This window comes from Medicago sativa, chromosome 7 (assembly GCF_051527215.1).
Source record: "Medicago sativa cultivar Bolivia chromosome 7, Bolivia_mono, whole genome shotgun sequence".
In the NCBI taxonomy this organism is placed as follows: domain Eukaryota; kingdom Viridiplantae; phylum Streptophyta; class Magnoliopsida; order Fabales; family Fabaceae; genus Medicago; species Medicago sativa.
Window position 1 is genome coordinate 100,339,657 of NC_140755.1, and position 12,950 is coordinate 100,352,606.

A 12,950-nucleotide genomic window follows, 5' to 3' on the forward strand; every position below is an offset into this window, starting at 1 on the left:
GTGTCAAAGTCTAAAGCGACACACATTTTGAACCGGAGGGAGTACATCGGTTTGATTGATGTTTTATTTGCGAGGCAACTCAACCTTGTTCAGAAAAATTGGATGCCTTATTGTTGATTCTATAGTACTATTCTCATATAGTGTCTAAAGAGCCTAAATCGTGATGATATATCATGACATCTACATGGTCAAAGACCTTAAGAGCATCTATAATAGAGTTCGTCCAACTTGAGTACATAATTAGTATCTAGGTCTCGCATATTGTTGATTCTGGAAATAATGTTCCAACACATATACATATCAATCATTTACAATTTGTACTATTAGACTGTGTAATCTTATGCACCTGAAAGACATGGTGAGGTGTTTCACCCTACACTTCGTCATTAAGGTAATAGTACTATAATTACATTCAGAATGAAACATCAGTATCAACATCCATGTCAGTCACCTCTCTCAATATTTTTGGTAGAAGGCAAACCAGCAGTAACAGCATTTTCAATCCCACATTCGTTTGTCCCTCTCTTGATTTTGAAGTAACCATCCTGCAGTTTAGTAGATTAACTTAGTTCATTAGCTAAGACATATCTTAAGTAACAACTATTCAAGCTGAAAGAATAATTCAAGAAACATACATCCCCCCAATTTGTATTCCACTGATTTGCAAGAAGCTGAAACAGTAAAAAGCAACAAAGTCAGGACACATAAAATTATGAATAGAAGCATGTGTTTGAAATTGTTGTCTAATATCAGGTACAAGTTTATAAATTGTCAGCACACCCAATAGTCCTCCCCTTCATCACTTGTTCCCCACCCAATCAGCTTTACTGCATGACCGCCTAGTGCAAAACCCGTGATGTGTTTGTAAACTCCTGATTTGTAATGAGCAAAATCCTGTCAAGGGATCAAAAGAGTCAAAGTTATGCAAAAGGATAGGAGAATGATCCACAAACATTGACAGAAAGGTCGCTGTCTAGTTTCTAACTTGAAAATTGTATCTTCTATCCTATGTCAATCTGCATCTTCAAAGCACAAGAGATGACAACTGGCCCCGAGTACCGAGAACCAAGGGAAAAACATTAAAAGATAAAGAAATGAAATAAAAGGAATGTAATATAACACAAATCTAATATGTGTGAAGGAGATATATGGCATATCCGATAACATGGCACAGAAGGAAGGAAGGAGCAACATTAAGACAATGGGAGAACTGAGGCTGTAAAGTTCTACAAACCCAAACAAGAGTAACAGGGAGAAGCAACAAGGGTGGAAACTTAGCAAGTGTCTCTTACAATATCAAAGAAATGAAACAAAACGAAAGGTCACATATCAACTATTGTTGTAGCTTGTCATTTCTTAATTGGTAGCAAACTACCCTATGGGTATACCGACTCTAGGTTTCTGTTTTGGTTGAGTTTCAAATTTCATTGAGAACACTTCATATTATTCCAGTCTATCGGTGCATCCCAATGCAAGTGCATGTCGAAGTTGGACAGAAATCCATAATCTGATTATAGCCTTATTGAACATCTAGATTTTCAAGCAGTTTTTAGTATTATATGACAAACCGCTGCTTTAAAATCAGTTGTGTTACATATATACAATTCCATCTAATTGGTAACATATGCAATTCAGATAAAAAAAAACTAGAAGGTACCAAAAAAATCTAATATTTATTAGCCTAAATACAAACTAAACAATATGTAAAATTTAATGTAACCTTTGAAGTAAAGACCTAGCTAAATTGGAGGATTTGCTATTTTATTCTTTTTATCCCCCCTCCCTTTTCTCTCTAAGGTTTTTCTTACCAGAGGTTGAATTTTACGTTTTCTGGGGTAACATGGTGACCAAACGCCTCCTAAGTCCAAATCCAATGTAATATCTGAGACTTTGTTATTGATTCAACTTTTTTGTGACTAAAATACTGAAATTTCCATGCATTGACTCTCTCTCTTCACTTTCTTTTATCGCCGACTGCCCTCAAGCTTGTCGAAATATCTAGTTTTGCTATATTTAGCTGTTGGGATTTAGAAGATTCACATCGCTACACTAAAATTAACTTTCAGCTTCATAATTCATAGCTCCTTTATTGAAAATTAAATTTCGCCTTCGGTCTTTGTTCTTGCAAATGCTTTCCCAACTCATCCAATCATATAGGATAAGTTAAGTCCTCTCAATAATAAAAGTGAACTTTAAATAATTCTGAGAATGAGACACTAATTTCCAAAGCAATAGCTAGGTTGGAATGACGGTTAGACTAATTTCAATGTGGGTAAAAGCTTACCAAACCGCTCATTTTTCAACTTTTACCAATACTTCATATAAGGTATTTTATACTTCATGGAAAATCTTGAAAGACTAATTCTCATATTCAAAATTCCAACGTAAGCTCAATCCACAGTCTAATTTTATAATCCAACATAATCTGCCAAAAGAATATATACAGATCTTTATCCTAAAAAGGTTTATAGTTAAGCAAAATGAAAAGTCTCAAATGATCAAACTCGCTCCTTGATCAGAGCCTCCCACAATCTATTATCATTGTCTTAAAAATTTAATTGCAGAAAATTTATTTGCAAAAGGACGGGCAAAAGTATTCATTTACCTCATAAACAGTGAATGCAACTTCAACTGGCCCGTTCTTATAAACTTCTGCCATGATATCTTGGGGATCAGAGTTGACCGTATATGCTTTGACACTATAGTGCTTTGAAGTCTCCCAAAGCTGGTTCCCGTTTACACACTTTTTAACACACTTTGGAGTTCGGTATGTTGGCTCACAACCAGGATGAGAACAACCAATTTGATCAAAGTATGGGTCACACTGGCACATGTAATAAAAAATACAGATCATAAGAAAGAGCCTAGGATTTTATTCTCCAAGCGAGAATGAAAATTTGTTACCTCTTCAGTGACAACGCCATGGTGAGCTAAGTATATCCATGCAGAAAAGGGAGTCCCCCCAGCACAGCCAGCCCCACAAAGAAGGCCACAGCATGCAAGAATGTCATTAACAGAGAGGGATACATTCTGCATTTGAACATACTGAATGTTAGTGTTAGAACAACAACTTAAGTTCAAAAGAAAACAATTAGGAAAAACACAAATAGAGAACACACAGAATTTGATCGCGGAGTTCTGCCAATTTTGCCTATGTCTCCAACTGTAGAGTGGTTGCAGTGCCTTTCTAGTATTCAAGATTAGGGTTACAGAGTACACCATGTGTTTACATATTCTCGCAACCTCGAGTGACCTACCCACTTATCAGTAAATTATGAGTCATACCAACAATTAGTTCCTCTTTCAAGAGGTAAGCTCTTCAAGTAGCTTTGTGCATAGAGATAAAGAGGTTTACAAAGCTATGGTGAATATTTACAATCACACACAATAAATAAGAAAAACAATTCCTAATTGCTTCAGCAAGAAATTTATTTGCCATGTCAAAATGAATGCAAAACCGATCTGATAATGATTCAACAGCACCAAATGCCCAACAAGAACCACAGTGACCCTGAATCATCATCAGCACAAGGATCAGATAAGAACTTCATGGTCAAAGAACCATAGTGAATCTTAACATAAAAAAAGTAGCTAAAAAGAGGAAAAAGATAATTACTTGATCTTTAGTGAGGAAATTGGTTCAGCAATCCACGTTGTTTCCAATAACAAAAAAGAAGAGTTAGCACTCTGCAACACCTACTGCAAAATGCATAAGTAATCAAAGTAAAATAATAATGAGGAGCAAGTGAATGACCTAGAATTCTCCCAATGGTGCTACATTGCGACCAAGCTGTCCTTGCATCGAAGTCCTTTGGCAATTTTAATGATTTTGGATGAGTTACAACAGGTGCACTACTCAGTTCACTTCGGGGTGTTTGTTTGACTCCAAGAAGCCGCTTAAATTGTCCAACCTGTGCATTGATCAAACACAATGTCTTACATACTCAAAACATACATATTCACTTTTTTATTTGATTTTAGTCTTAAAAAATTTTGGTCTATTATTCTGTTTTAGTGTCTCAAATATTTGTTCGAAACAAAATTAATACTCATATAGTTTGTATGTGAGGAGCAAAATCAATAAGACTATAACCAATATAAACAAATTATAGGTGGATTAAAAACAAAATTTTCTATTATCACATACTAAAACCAAAAGGCAAAATAAATAATTGGCTAAATTGCAGTTTTTGCCCCCCAACTTTCACAAACCAGCGATTTTTCCCCCCAAACTTTCAAAATAATACTTTTGGACCCTCAACTTTACCCCCTTTTGCAAAAGTGGCGTCCCCCTTAATTTTGAACAAGTCAACGCATAAGCGGACACCAAATTTAATGACTCAGATGCCACATGTGTACTTTATTAATTGGCTAGATTACACTTTTGGTCCCCTAACTTACATAGATTGGCAGTTTTGGCCCTCAAACATAGACAAATGGCACGTTTGTATTTTACTAATTGGCTAAATTGCACTTTTGGACCCCTAACTTACACAGATTGGCAACTTTGGCCCTCAAACTTACACAAATCTTTGATTGTGGCCCCCAACACCGGCGTTGACCTGGTCAAAATCAGTGGGGGCGTCACTTTTGCAAAAGGGTCCAATGTTAAGGGGGGCAAAAGTGCTATTTTGAAAGTTTGATGGCCAAAATCGCCGATTTGTGAAAATTGGGGGCCAAAAGTGCAATTTAGGCAAAAATAAAATACCGAGACTAACTGAAAACTACTACAAATAAATGTATGGGGTAATAGTCATTTTGGTCCCAAAATTCTAAAATAGTATCTGATTGTGCACTTTGTTAGTCAAAATAGTCTTTGACGTTAAAATAGTCATTGTAACTCTCTTCTCATAAGGACTTATATGACAATAAGTAAGTACTTATATGGATTGATACAACAATAAGTAAGTATATTGAGGAATGATGTGACAATATTAACATAACATTTTAACATGAGGGACTATTTTGATTAACAAAATGCACTATCAAGGACTATTTTGAGATTGTGATACACTTAGCGACTATTGTGGCAACTCGAAAATGACTATTATCTCAAAAATGGATTTTAAACTTGATAAAAACAACAACAACAACAACAAAAATAAAATTAAAACGGTATAATTGGAGAAAGTGAAAGTGTAACCGTAAAATTGAAGAAACGGGGATTAATAGCAGCTTCCCATCCTGCCTCTGGGTTTTCGTTAATCTGTTTAGCAATAGACTCCTGCGAGGATAGATAGATAGATAGATAACAGCATAAAGTCAAGTCAACCGTATATATGTTATTGAAAGTTGAAACATTGATCATTAGCGTGTAATAATTGATTACCTGAAGGATATGAGAATTAAGCTTGACTTCACTAAGCTCATATGTCTCCGCCTCAACGATCTGTCAACAACGTTGTTGTAATTTCAAAACGTGTTTAACAGTCTAACGAACAACACAATAGTTCCAAATAGCAAACTAAAAAGAAGAAGAAAAATAAAATAAAACAAAACAAAAGATAAGCAGAAAACGAAACCCGTAGATAAGGCGCGAAGAAAACTAAAAATAAGGTAGCCAAGGACAGAATTGTTGGAGTCATTTTTATTAGATAGAATGAAAAGGAATCTAAAACTGAGAGCTTATATTTCTGTGTTCACAATTTTTTCAAATAAATATAATTTGATTTCATAAAAAATTATTATTTTAGAAATATAAATTATTATATTCATTCTTCTTTTACATTTTTTTATTTTATATGTGCGTCGAAATTATTTTAATTTGGAGTTGTTATCAAACAAGTCTTTAGACAAAATGAAGAGTTGGTTGCGGAGTTTTCTTTGTCGGTTGGCAATTTTATTTTGTGGGGGAAAAACATTTGATAGATAAACACTCGATTACTTAGTGGCGAGTTTTTTAGTCTAATGAACTTATCATTTGTTGATGTTGCATTCGAGCTAAGTAGTCTCCTTTGTGTGCTGATCTTGTATGGAATAAAGTTGTTCAAATGAAATGTCTCTCTTTGTGTAGAGATTGTTCCAAAATAAGCTTCTTATAGAGGATAATCTTGCACATCGTAGAGCAACTTCTTTATTTTACATTGTGTTGGTAGATGCGGTGTATGTGAGAAGTACACTTATTCGTAGAGTGTTATGTTTTTGGTAATGTTTGAAATTTAGTTTTGGATTGACCATGTTAGTAGTGTCATAGCAAAGTGCAAACACATTGAGTCTGGTTGGTCAAATTTTCTGTTTTTCTGTGTTTTTCTCTTTCTTTGTTTAAATCTTTATTACTCTACAAATAGCTAATTAGCAATGCTCTTAGATTAATCAAGATTTGCTACGAAACTGAAACAAAGTAACATGTGATTTATCAAAACAAAAAGTACCACATCCACATATAATAAACAACATTGCTATATCTAACGAAGGATGTTTTGCAGAATACACTGCGAAACACCAATGCACCAATGAGAAAGCAAGCCTAGACGAATTCATGGGGGAGTTAGTTATTATGTAAATATGAAAGTCAACAAAAAAGGCTTGGTGGATAACATATGTCGGGATAAGTCGTGAAATTTAAATTCGCGATAACTAGCATTATTGTATAATAAAACACGATGGGTCTCGCTTTGTAAGGGTCTCGCTTTGTAAAATAATTGAGCAATGCATCATGAGATTGGCTAATGAAGAAGATTTGACATTGCTCAATTATCATGAGATTGGCTAATGAAGAAGATTTGACACAGAAAAATTGTGCTCAAGAGGACAAGATCAACACATCCAACTAAATTAGACTTCATTTATTCAAATTCCAAAAGTAGATCGATTTGTAGATATACTTGATCCATGAACCTTAATAAACTCTAGTCAGATTTTATGTTTAAACCATGTGGTACTTAATTTCTCCAATATTGTTCAACGAAAAATATAGTTTCTTTGGTAAGAACATAAATATTTATGTTTTTTATTCCCTTACAAAATATATTTTTTTAACTAAGTATGCATATTTTTTTAGTTACAAACATTCAATATAAACCAATATAAACAATTTAATAATTCCATACGTTACGAACTAGAAATAGTGTATGCAAAGTTACAAGAAAGAGATACATAAATATTAACGAGCTAGTATAAGTATGACAGTTAGCCTCTTATTTCGTGTGACAGATCTCATTGCATAAACCACAAAAGCTTACCGTCTTCCAACATCATAATCATAATCTAGATCGTTTCCCTTATAACAGACATACACATAACAGACAACATTTTCTGTTAAGGTAATAGTACTATATTTACATTCAGAATGAAACACCAGCATCAACATCCATGTCAGTCACCTCTCTTACAATATTTTTGGTGGAAGGTAAACCCGCGGTAACATCATCTTCAATTCCACATTCGTTTGTCCCTCTCTTAATCTTGAAGTAACCAGCCTGCAGTTAGTAGATTAGATTAGTTCATTATCTAAAGACATATCGTAAGTAACACTAACAACTATTCAAAATGAAGAATAATTCAAGAAACATACATCTCCCCAATTTGTATTCCACTGATTTGCAAGAAGCTGAAACAGTGAAAATTAACACAATCAGCATAAAATTTTGAATAGAAGCATGTGTTTGAAAGTGTTGTTGTCTAATATCAGGTACAAGTTTTGTCAACATACCCAATAGTCCTCCCCTTCATCACTTGTTCCCCACCCAATCAGCTTTACTGCATGACCACCTAGTGCAGAACCTGTGATGTGTTTGTAAACTCCTGATTTGTAGTGAGCAAAATCCTGTCAAGAGATCAAATGAGTCAAAGGTATTCTAACGGATGCGAGAATGGTACCAAATATTTGTTGTTAATTGAAAGTTGCAGTCATAACACACCAGCCATATACAGCACAAAAGCGATGAAGCAACCTGCCTATGATTTATAGAAGACTACTAAATGTCCGTGTTTTAATAAAGTAAATCCAATGACTCATAAGTCTGCTGAAGTTGCTTAAACGTTGGGGGTGTGATCCATGGAACACACAATTAGGCCCATCTTATAAAATAAGTATTGTTTTACTTTAGGAGTCGTATGTTGTGTCACCAATAGTTCTGATTCATAATACTGTCTAGTTTCTAACTCAAAAATTGTGTCTACTACTATCCTAACTCCTAAGTCAATCCGCACCCTAAAAGCACAAAAGACGACAATTGACCCCCGTTTTTCAAAATGAAACGAGCACTGAAAACCAAGGGAAAAGATGGAAAAGATAAAGTCAAAGGAAATGAGAGGAACGAATACAAAGGAGTAACAGGGAGAAGTAACAAGGGTGGAAACTTAGCAAGTATCTCTTACATAACTAGCTTAGAAGTACACGAGTCCAGGTTTCACTCTCAGTTGAATTTCAAATGTCATATTAGTCTACCCACCCCCTCCGTTTTCTCTCAGATTTCTCTTACTAGTGGTTGAATTTCTCTTACTAGTTCCATAGACTTTTTTTCTGGGGTAACATGATTGGTGACCGAACACAATGCATTCTCCCAACCCATTGTAATGTTTAGCTGTGACTTTGTTATTGATTCAACTTTTCTTGTAACTAAAATACTGAATTTTTTATGCATCGACTCTCTCTCCCCCTTTCTCTTATCGCTGACTACTATCAAGCTTGTAGAAATTCCTATTTTTGCTAGATTTAACTGCTGGTATTTAGAAGATTTCATAGGCAATTGAATTATGTAGATCCAAAGTAAGACTTTATCATTGAATTTTCAGCTTTTCATAATTCATAGTTCCTTGTATTACAAATTAGATATCAGTCCTTATTCTTGCAAATGTTACCCCAACAACACAATCACATGCGATAATATTATAAATGAACTTTAAATAATTCTGAGAATGAGACACAAATTTCCAAAGCAATAGCCTAGGCTTAAATGATGATTGGACTAATTTCAATGTGGTTTCAGCTTACCAAACCAGTCAGTTTTCAACTTTTATCAATACTTGATAAAGGTATTTTACTCATATTTCATGAAAAGTCATGAAAGATTAATACTCATCTTCAAAATTCCAATGTAAGGTCAATCCACAATCTAATTTACAATCCAACATAATCTTCCAAAAGGATATATCTAGATCTTTATCCTGAAATGATTTATCGTTAAGAAAAATGAAAAGCATCAAATGATCAAACTCAATCCTTGAACAGAGCCTCCCAATATTTACTCTCACTGTCTTAAAAATATGACTACAAGGAAGGTGATGTATTTACAAAATTTGACTGCAGAAAATTTAATTGCAAAAGGATGGGCAAAAGCTTTCATTTACCTCAAAAACAGTGAATGCAACTTCAACGGGCCCGTTCTTATAAACTTCTGCCATGATATCTTGGGGATCAGACTTGACCCTATATGCTTTGACACTATAGTGCTTTGACCTCTTCCAAATCTGGTTTCCATTTACACACTTTCTAACGCACTTGGGAGTTTGATATGCTGGCTCACAACCAGGGTGAGAACATCCAATTTGATCAAAGTATGGGTCACACTGTCACATGTAAAACAAAAAAAACAGATCATAAGAGCCTAGGATTTTAGTCACTTAAGCAATGAAGGGAATGAATATTTTTTACCTCTTCAGTGACAACACCATGGTGAGCTAAGTATCGCCACGCATAAAGTGGAGTCCCCCCATCACAGCCAGCCCCACAGAGAAATCCACAGCATGCAAGAAGGTCATTAACAGAGAGGGATATATTCTGCAATTGAACATATAGAATGCTTAGTGTTAGAACAAAAACCCTGGTTCGAAAGAGAACAAATATGGACAATGCAAACTGAGAATACACATGATTTGATAACAGATTCGGCCAATTTTGCCTACACCTCCGACTACAGAGTGGCTTGGCTGCAGTGCCCTTCTATTAATGAAGCTTAATGTTACAAATTGCAACTTGTGTTTAAATGTTCTAGCAAGCTCGAGCGGCCTGCCCGCTTATCAGTAAACTATGAGGCATACCCGTAGTTCCTCTTTCAAGAGGCAAGCCCCTCAAGTAGGTGTGTGAGTAGAGATAAAGAGGTTACAAAGCCATGGTGAATATTCACAAAATACACACAATATGTAAGAAAAAGTCTATTAATTGCTTCAGCAAGAAGTTCACTTACCATGTCAAAATGAATGCAAAAACGATCTTGCAATGATTCAACAGCACCAAATGCCCAACAAGAACCGCAGTGACCCTGAATCATCATCAACATGAGGATCAGATAAGAACTTAGTGGCCAAAGAAACACAGTGAACCACGAACATAAAGAAAGATAGCTGAAATGAGGAAATAAAGGAATTACCTGATCTTTGGTGAGGAAATCGGTTCAACAATCCATGTCAACGACCAAAAAAAGAGTCAGCATCTATTGCAAAATGCATTATTTAATTATATTCAAAAAAATAAGAAGGAGCAATTGAATGACCTAAAATTCTTCCAATAGTGCTACACTGCGACCAAGCCGTCCTTGCATCAAATTCCTTTGGCAATTTTAATGATTTTGGATGAGTTACAACAGGTGTACTTAACAGTTCTTTTTTAGGTGCTTGTTTGACTCCAAGAAGGCGCTTAAATTGTCCAACCTGTGAATAAAAAAGAATGCCTTTCAATTTTCATACTCAAAAGACATACATATGATGCAACTAAGTATGTTAAAGTGAGATACACTTTAAAAGGTAATTATTTATTAAAAAGAAGATGCTCAAGAGTGATCTTGGACATAAGTTAAGGAAACTAATATAGAAATTGTGTCGGAAAGTGTTGTATTTAATATTTTTAGAAGTTTAAAAATTGTTATTTTCGATACAAAATTCTATTTGTAGTTTCTCTTACTAGTGCCCTTAGGGCACTTTTTTTGATGAAGAATAGTGCCCTTAACACACTTGTTAGTACAACTCTTATAAAATTAAGGAAAATAACCTAGGGCAGTAGTTAAGGAAATAAGTATAGTGAGAATTTCGTGGAACTTGCATAATCAAGTATTAAAAAGTGTAAGGAAATAAGTATAGTAAGAGTTTCTTGAAATTTTCTTAATCAAGTATTAAAAAGTGTAGAAAATGTTGTCTTCAATACAAAATTTACCTTTTTTTTGTTTCCTTAACTAATATACTAGTTATTATTAGTGCCCTCGGAGCACTAGTAAGCATGACCCTAGAATTAATTCAGACACGAATATCTTGCTTTTGGCCCAAAATCATAAAAATAGAAAGAAAGATTTTCTTTTTGAGTAAGAAAGAAAGAAAAATTGGTCTCTATTATTCTATCTTAGTCTATCTAATTTTTATTTGTGTGAAAATTCATACTCAATCTGAAATAAAATATAAGAAAAAAAAATCAAATGTGTTGGGTCTAATATTTTTTTTTCTAATCATGTTAGGTCTGAATTTTAGATAATTAGTTTGACTTTTTTTTTTGAGAGGATAATTAGTTTGAATTATAAAATCATTTTTGTTCATATTTGGTCCAAGAGTACTTCTTATATGTAGTTGATCTGCAAGGATAAAAATCAATATAGTCCACCTATCACAGAGACTGGAACAACCATAAACAAATCGTAGGTGAATTAAAACCAAAACAATAAGAATTAAAATCAAATTTTAGTATACATAGGAGACTTTAAAGAAAGAAAAAAATGGTGAGACTTTTTTTCTTCTGAAACAACAGAGAAATAATGAAACAAAAACAAAAAAGTGCTTAAAAATAATTTAAAAAAGATAGAAGAATGAAAAAGGTTATATATTTGGAGAGAGTGTGTGTAACCGTAAAATTGGAGAAACGAGGATTAATAGCAGCCTCCCATCCTGCCCCTGGGTTTTCGTTAATCTGTTTTGCAATAGACTCCTGCGAGAAAATGATGATCATAACGTTGTTAACAAGATTCATAAATCACATAGCACCATGAAATCAACCGTGTATAGATTGTTGAAATCCAAACGTTGATCATGGTTACCTGAAGAATATGAGAATTAAGCTGCTCATCTGTTTCAGCTTCACCGATCTGTCAACAACAATAACAACGTTTCTTGTAATTTCAAAGCTTCAAAATAGAAAGGACCAAAGAAACATGATCAACGACAAGACAACATAAGTAGAAAAAGTACCGATAGATGAGAAGCGGAGAAAGCTAAAAATAAGGTGAACAGGGGCAGAATTGTTGGAGCCATTTTCATCGTTGCTGGCTGGATAGAATGAAAAAATGGAATCTTAGACTAGGAGCTTATATTTATAGTAGTACATTCATTAATCAATTAATTAATTATCCTTTTTTTGGAGTAATTATCTTGGTACACGCAACTTGGGTGGGTGATGCGATGCAGTGCACATACGGTGATAAATGGATAAATTAATCAGTAACATAACACTACGAAACTAAAGAAAGCAACATATGGGTCTCACTTGGTTTTAAAAATACTATCTTTTTTTATTACTTACCTATACAAAAAACCAATTATAATTTTCCATCACATTTTTCGTTTTTTTTTTATGCAAAAAATACGAATTTTAATTAATTTGTTAAAGGGACAGGTTGATAATTAAGCAATGCGTATGTATATGGACGAAAGGTGTGTCCTGTGGCATTCGCTTTGTGTCCAAAGTCGTGGGATTGGCTAATGAAGAAGATTTGATACAGAAAAAATGTGCATAAGAGGACAAGATTGGCACACCCAACAAAATTACAACTTCATTCATTTCAAATTCCAAAAATAGATCGGTTGTAGATATTTTTCCTTTTTTATTTGGGTAGTGTTAACTTGTGCCTTTAAAACACATGTTAAAAAACTTAAAAGAATAAATTTTTTATAAAATTTTGTGCATTTAAATGATTAAAAAGTTAAATATTAAATACAATGCACACATTCCAATAAGTTTTTTCTATATTTGAATCATTAACTTGTGTCACAAGTTAACATTTCCCTTTTTATTTTTTGATATCTTTCCTTTC

At 33.9% G+C, this 12,950-nt stretch overlaps 1 protein-coding gene and 1 pseudogene across 2 annotated transcripts; both read right to left on the bottom strand.

Moving 5' to 3' along the window:
• Positions 1-277: 277 nt before the first annotated feature.
• On the bottom strand, positions 278-5,601 carry LOC146911216 (cathepsin B-like protease 2; annotated as a pseudogene). Its single transcript, XR_015017601.1, has 10 exons — positions 5,523-5,601; positions 5,330-5,389; positions 5,144-5,224; positions 3,703-3,911; positions 3,437-3,521; positions 2,905-3,030; positions 2,606-2,824; positions 781-894; positions 636-671; positions 278-545 (listed from the first exon to the last, which is right to left on the bottom strand). The product of XR_015017601.1 is annotated as a cathepsin B-like protease 2 (transcript).
• A 1,425-nt stretch (positions 5,602-7,026) lies between these two features.
• LOC146911217 (cathepsin B-like protease 2) lies at positions 7,027-12,197 on the bottom strand. The gene is made up of 11 exons (XM_085722911.1): positions 12,109-12,197; positions 11,958-12,005; positions 11,768-11,848; positions 10,434-10,590; positions 10,311-10,315; positions 10,128-10,202; positions 9,596-9,721; positions 9,292-9,510; positions 7,652-7,765; positions 7,514-7,549; positions 7,027-7,418 (listed from the first exon to the last, which is right to left on the bottom strand). Exons 1-11 carry the CDS (start codon positions 12,175-12,177, stop codon positions 7,284-7,286), a joined length of 1,065 nt encoding a protein of 354 aa, XP_085579037.1. The 5' UTR covers positions 12,178-12,197; the 3' UTR covers positions 7,027-7,283.
• Positions 12,198-12,950: the final 753 nt, after the last annotated feature.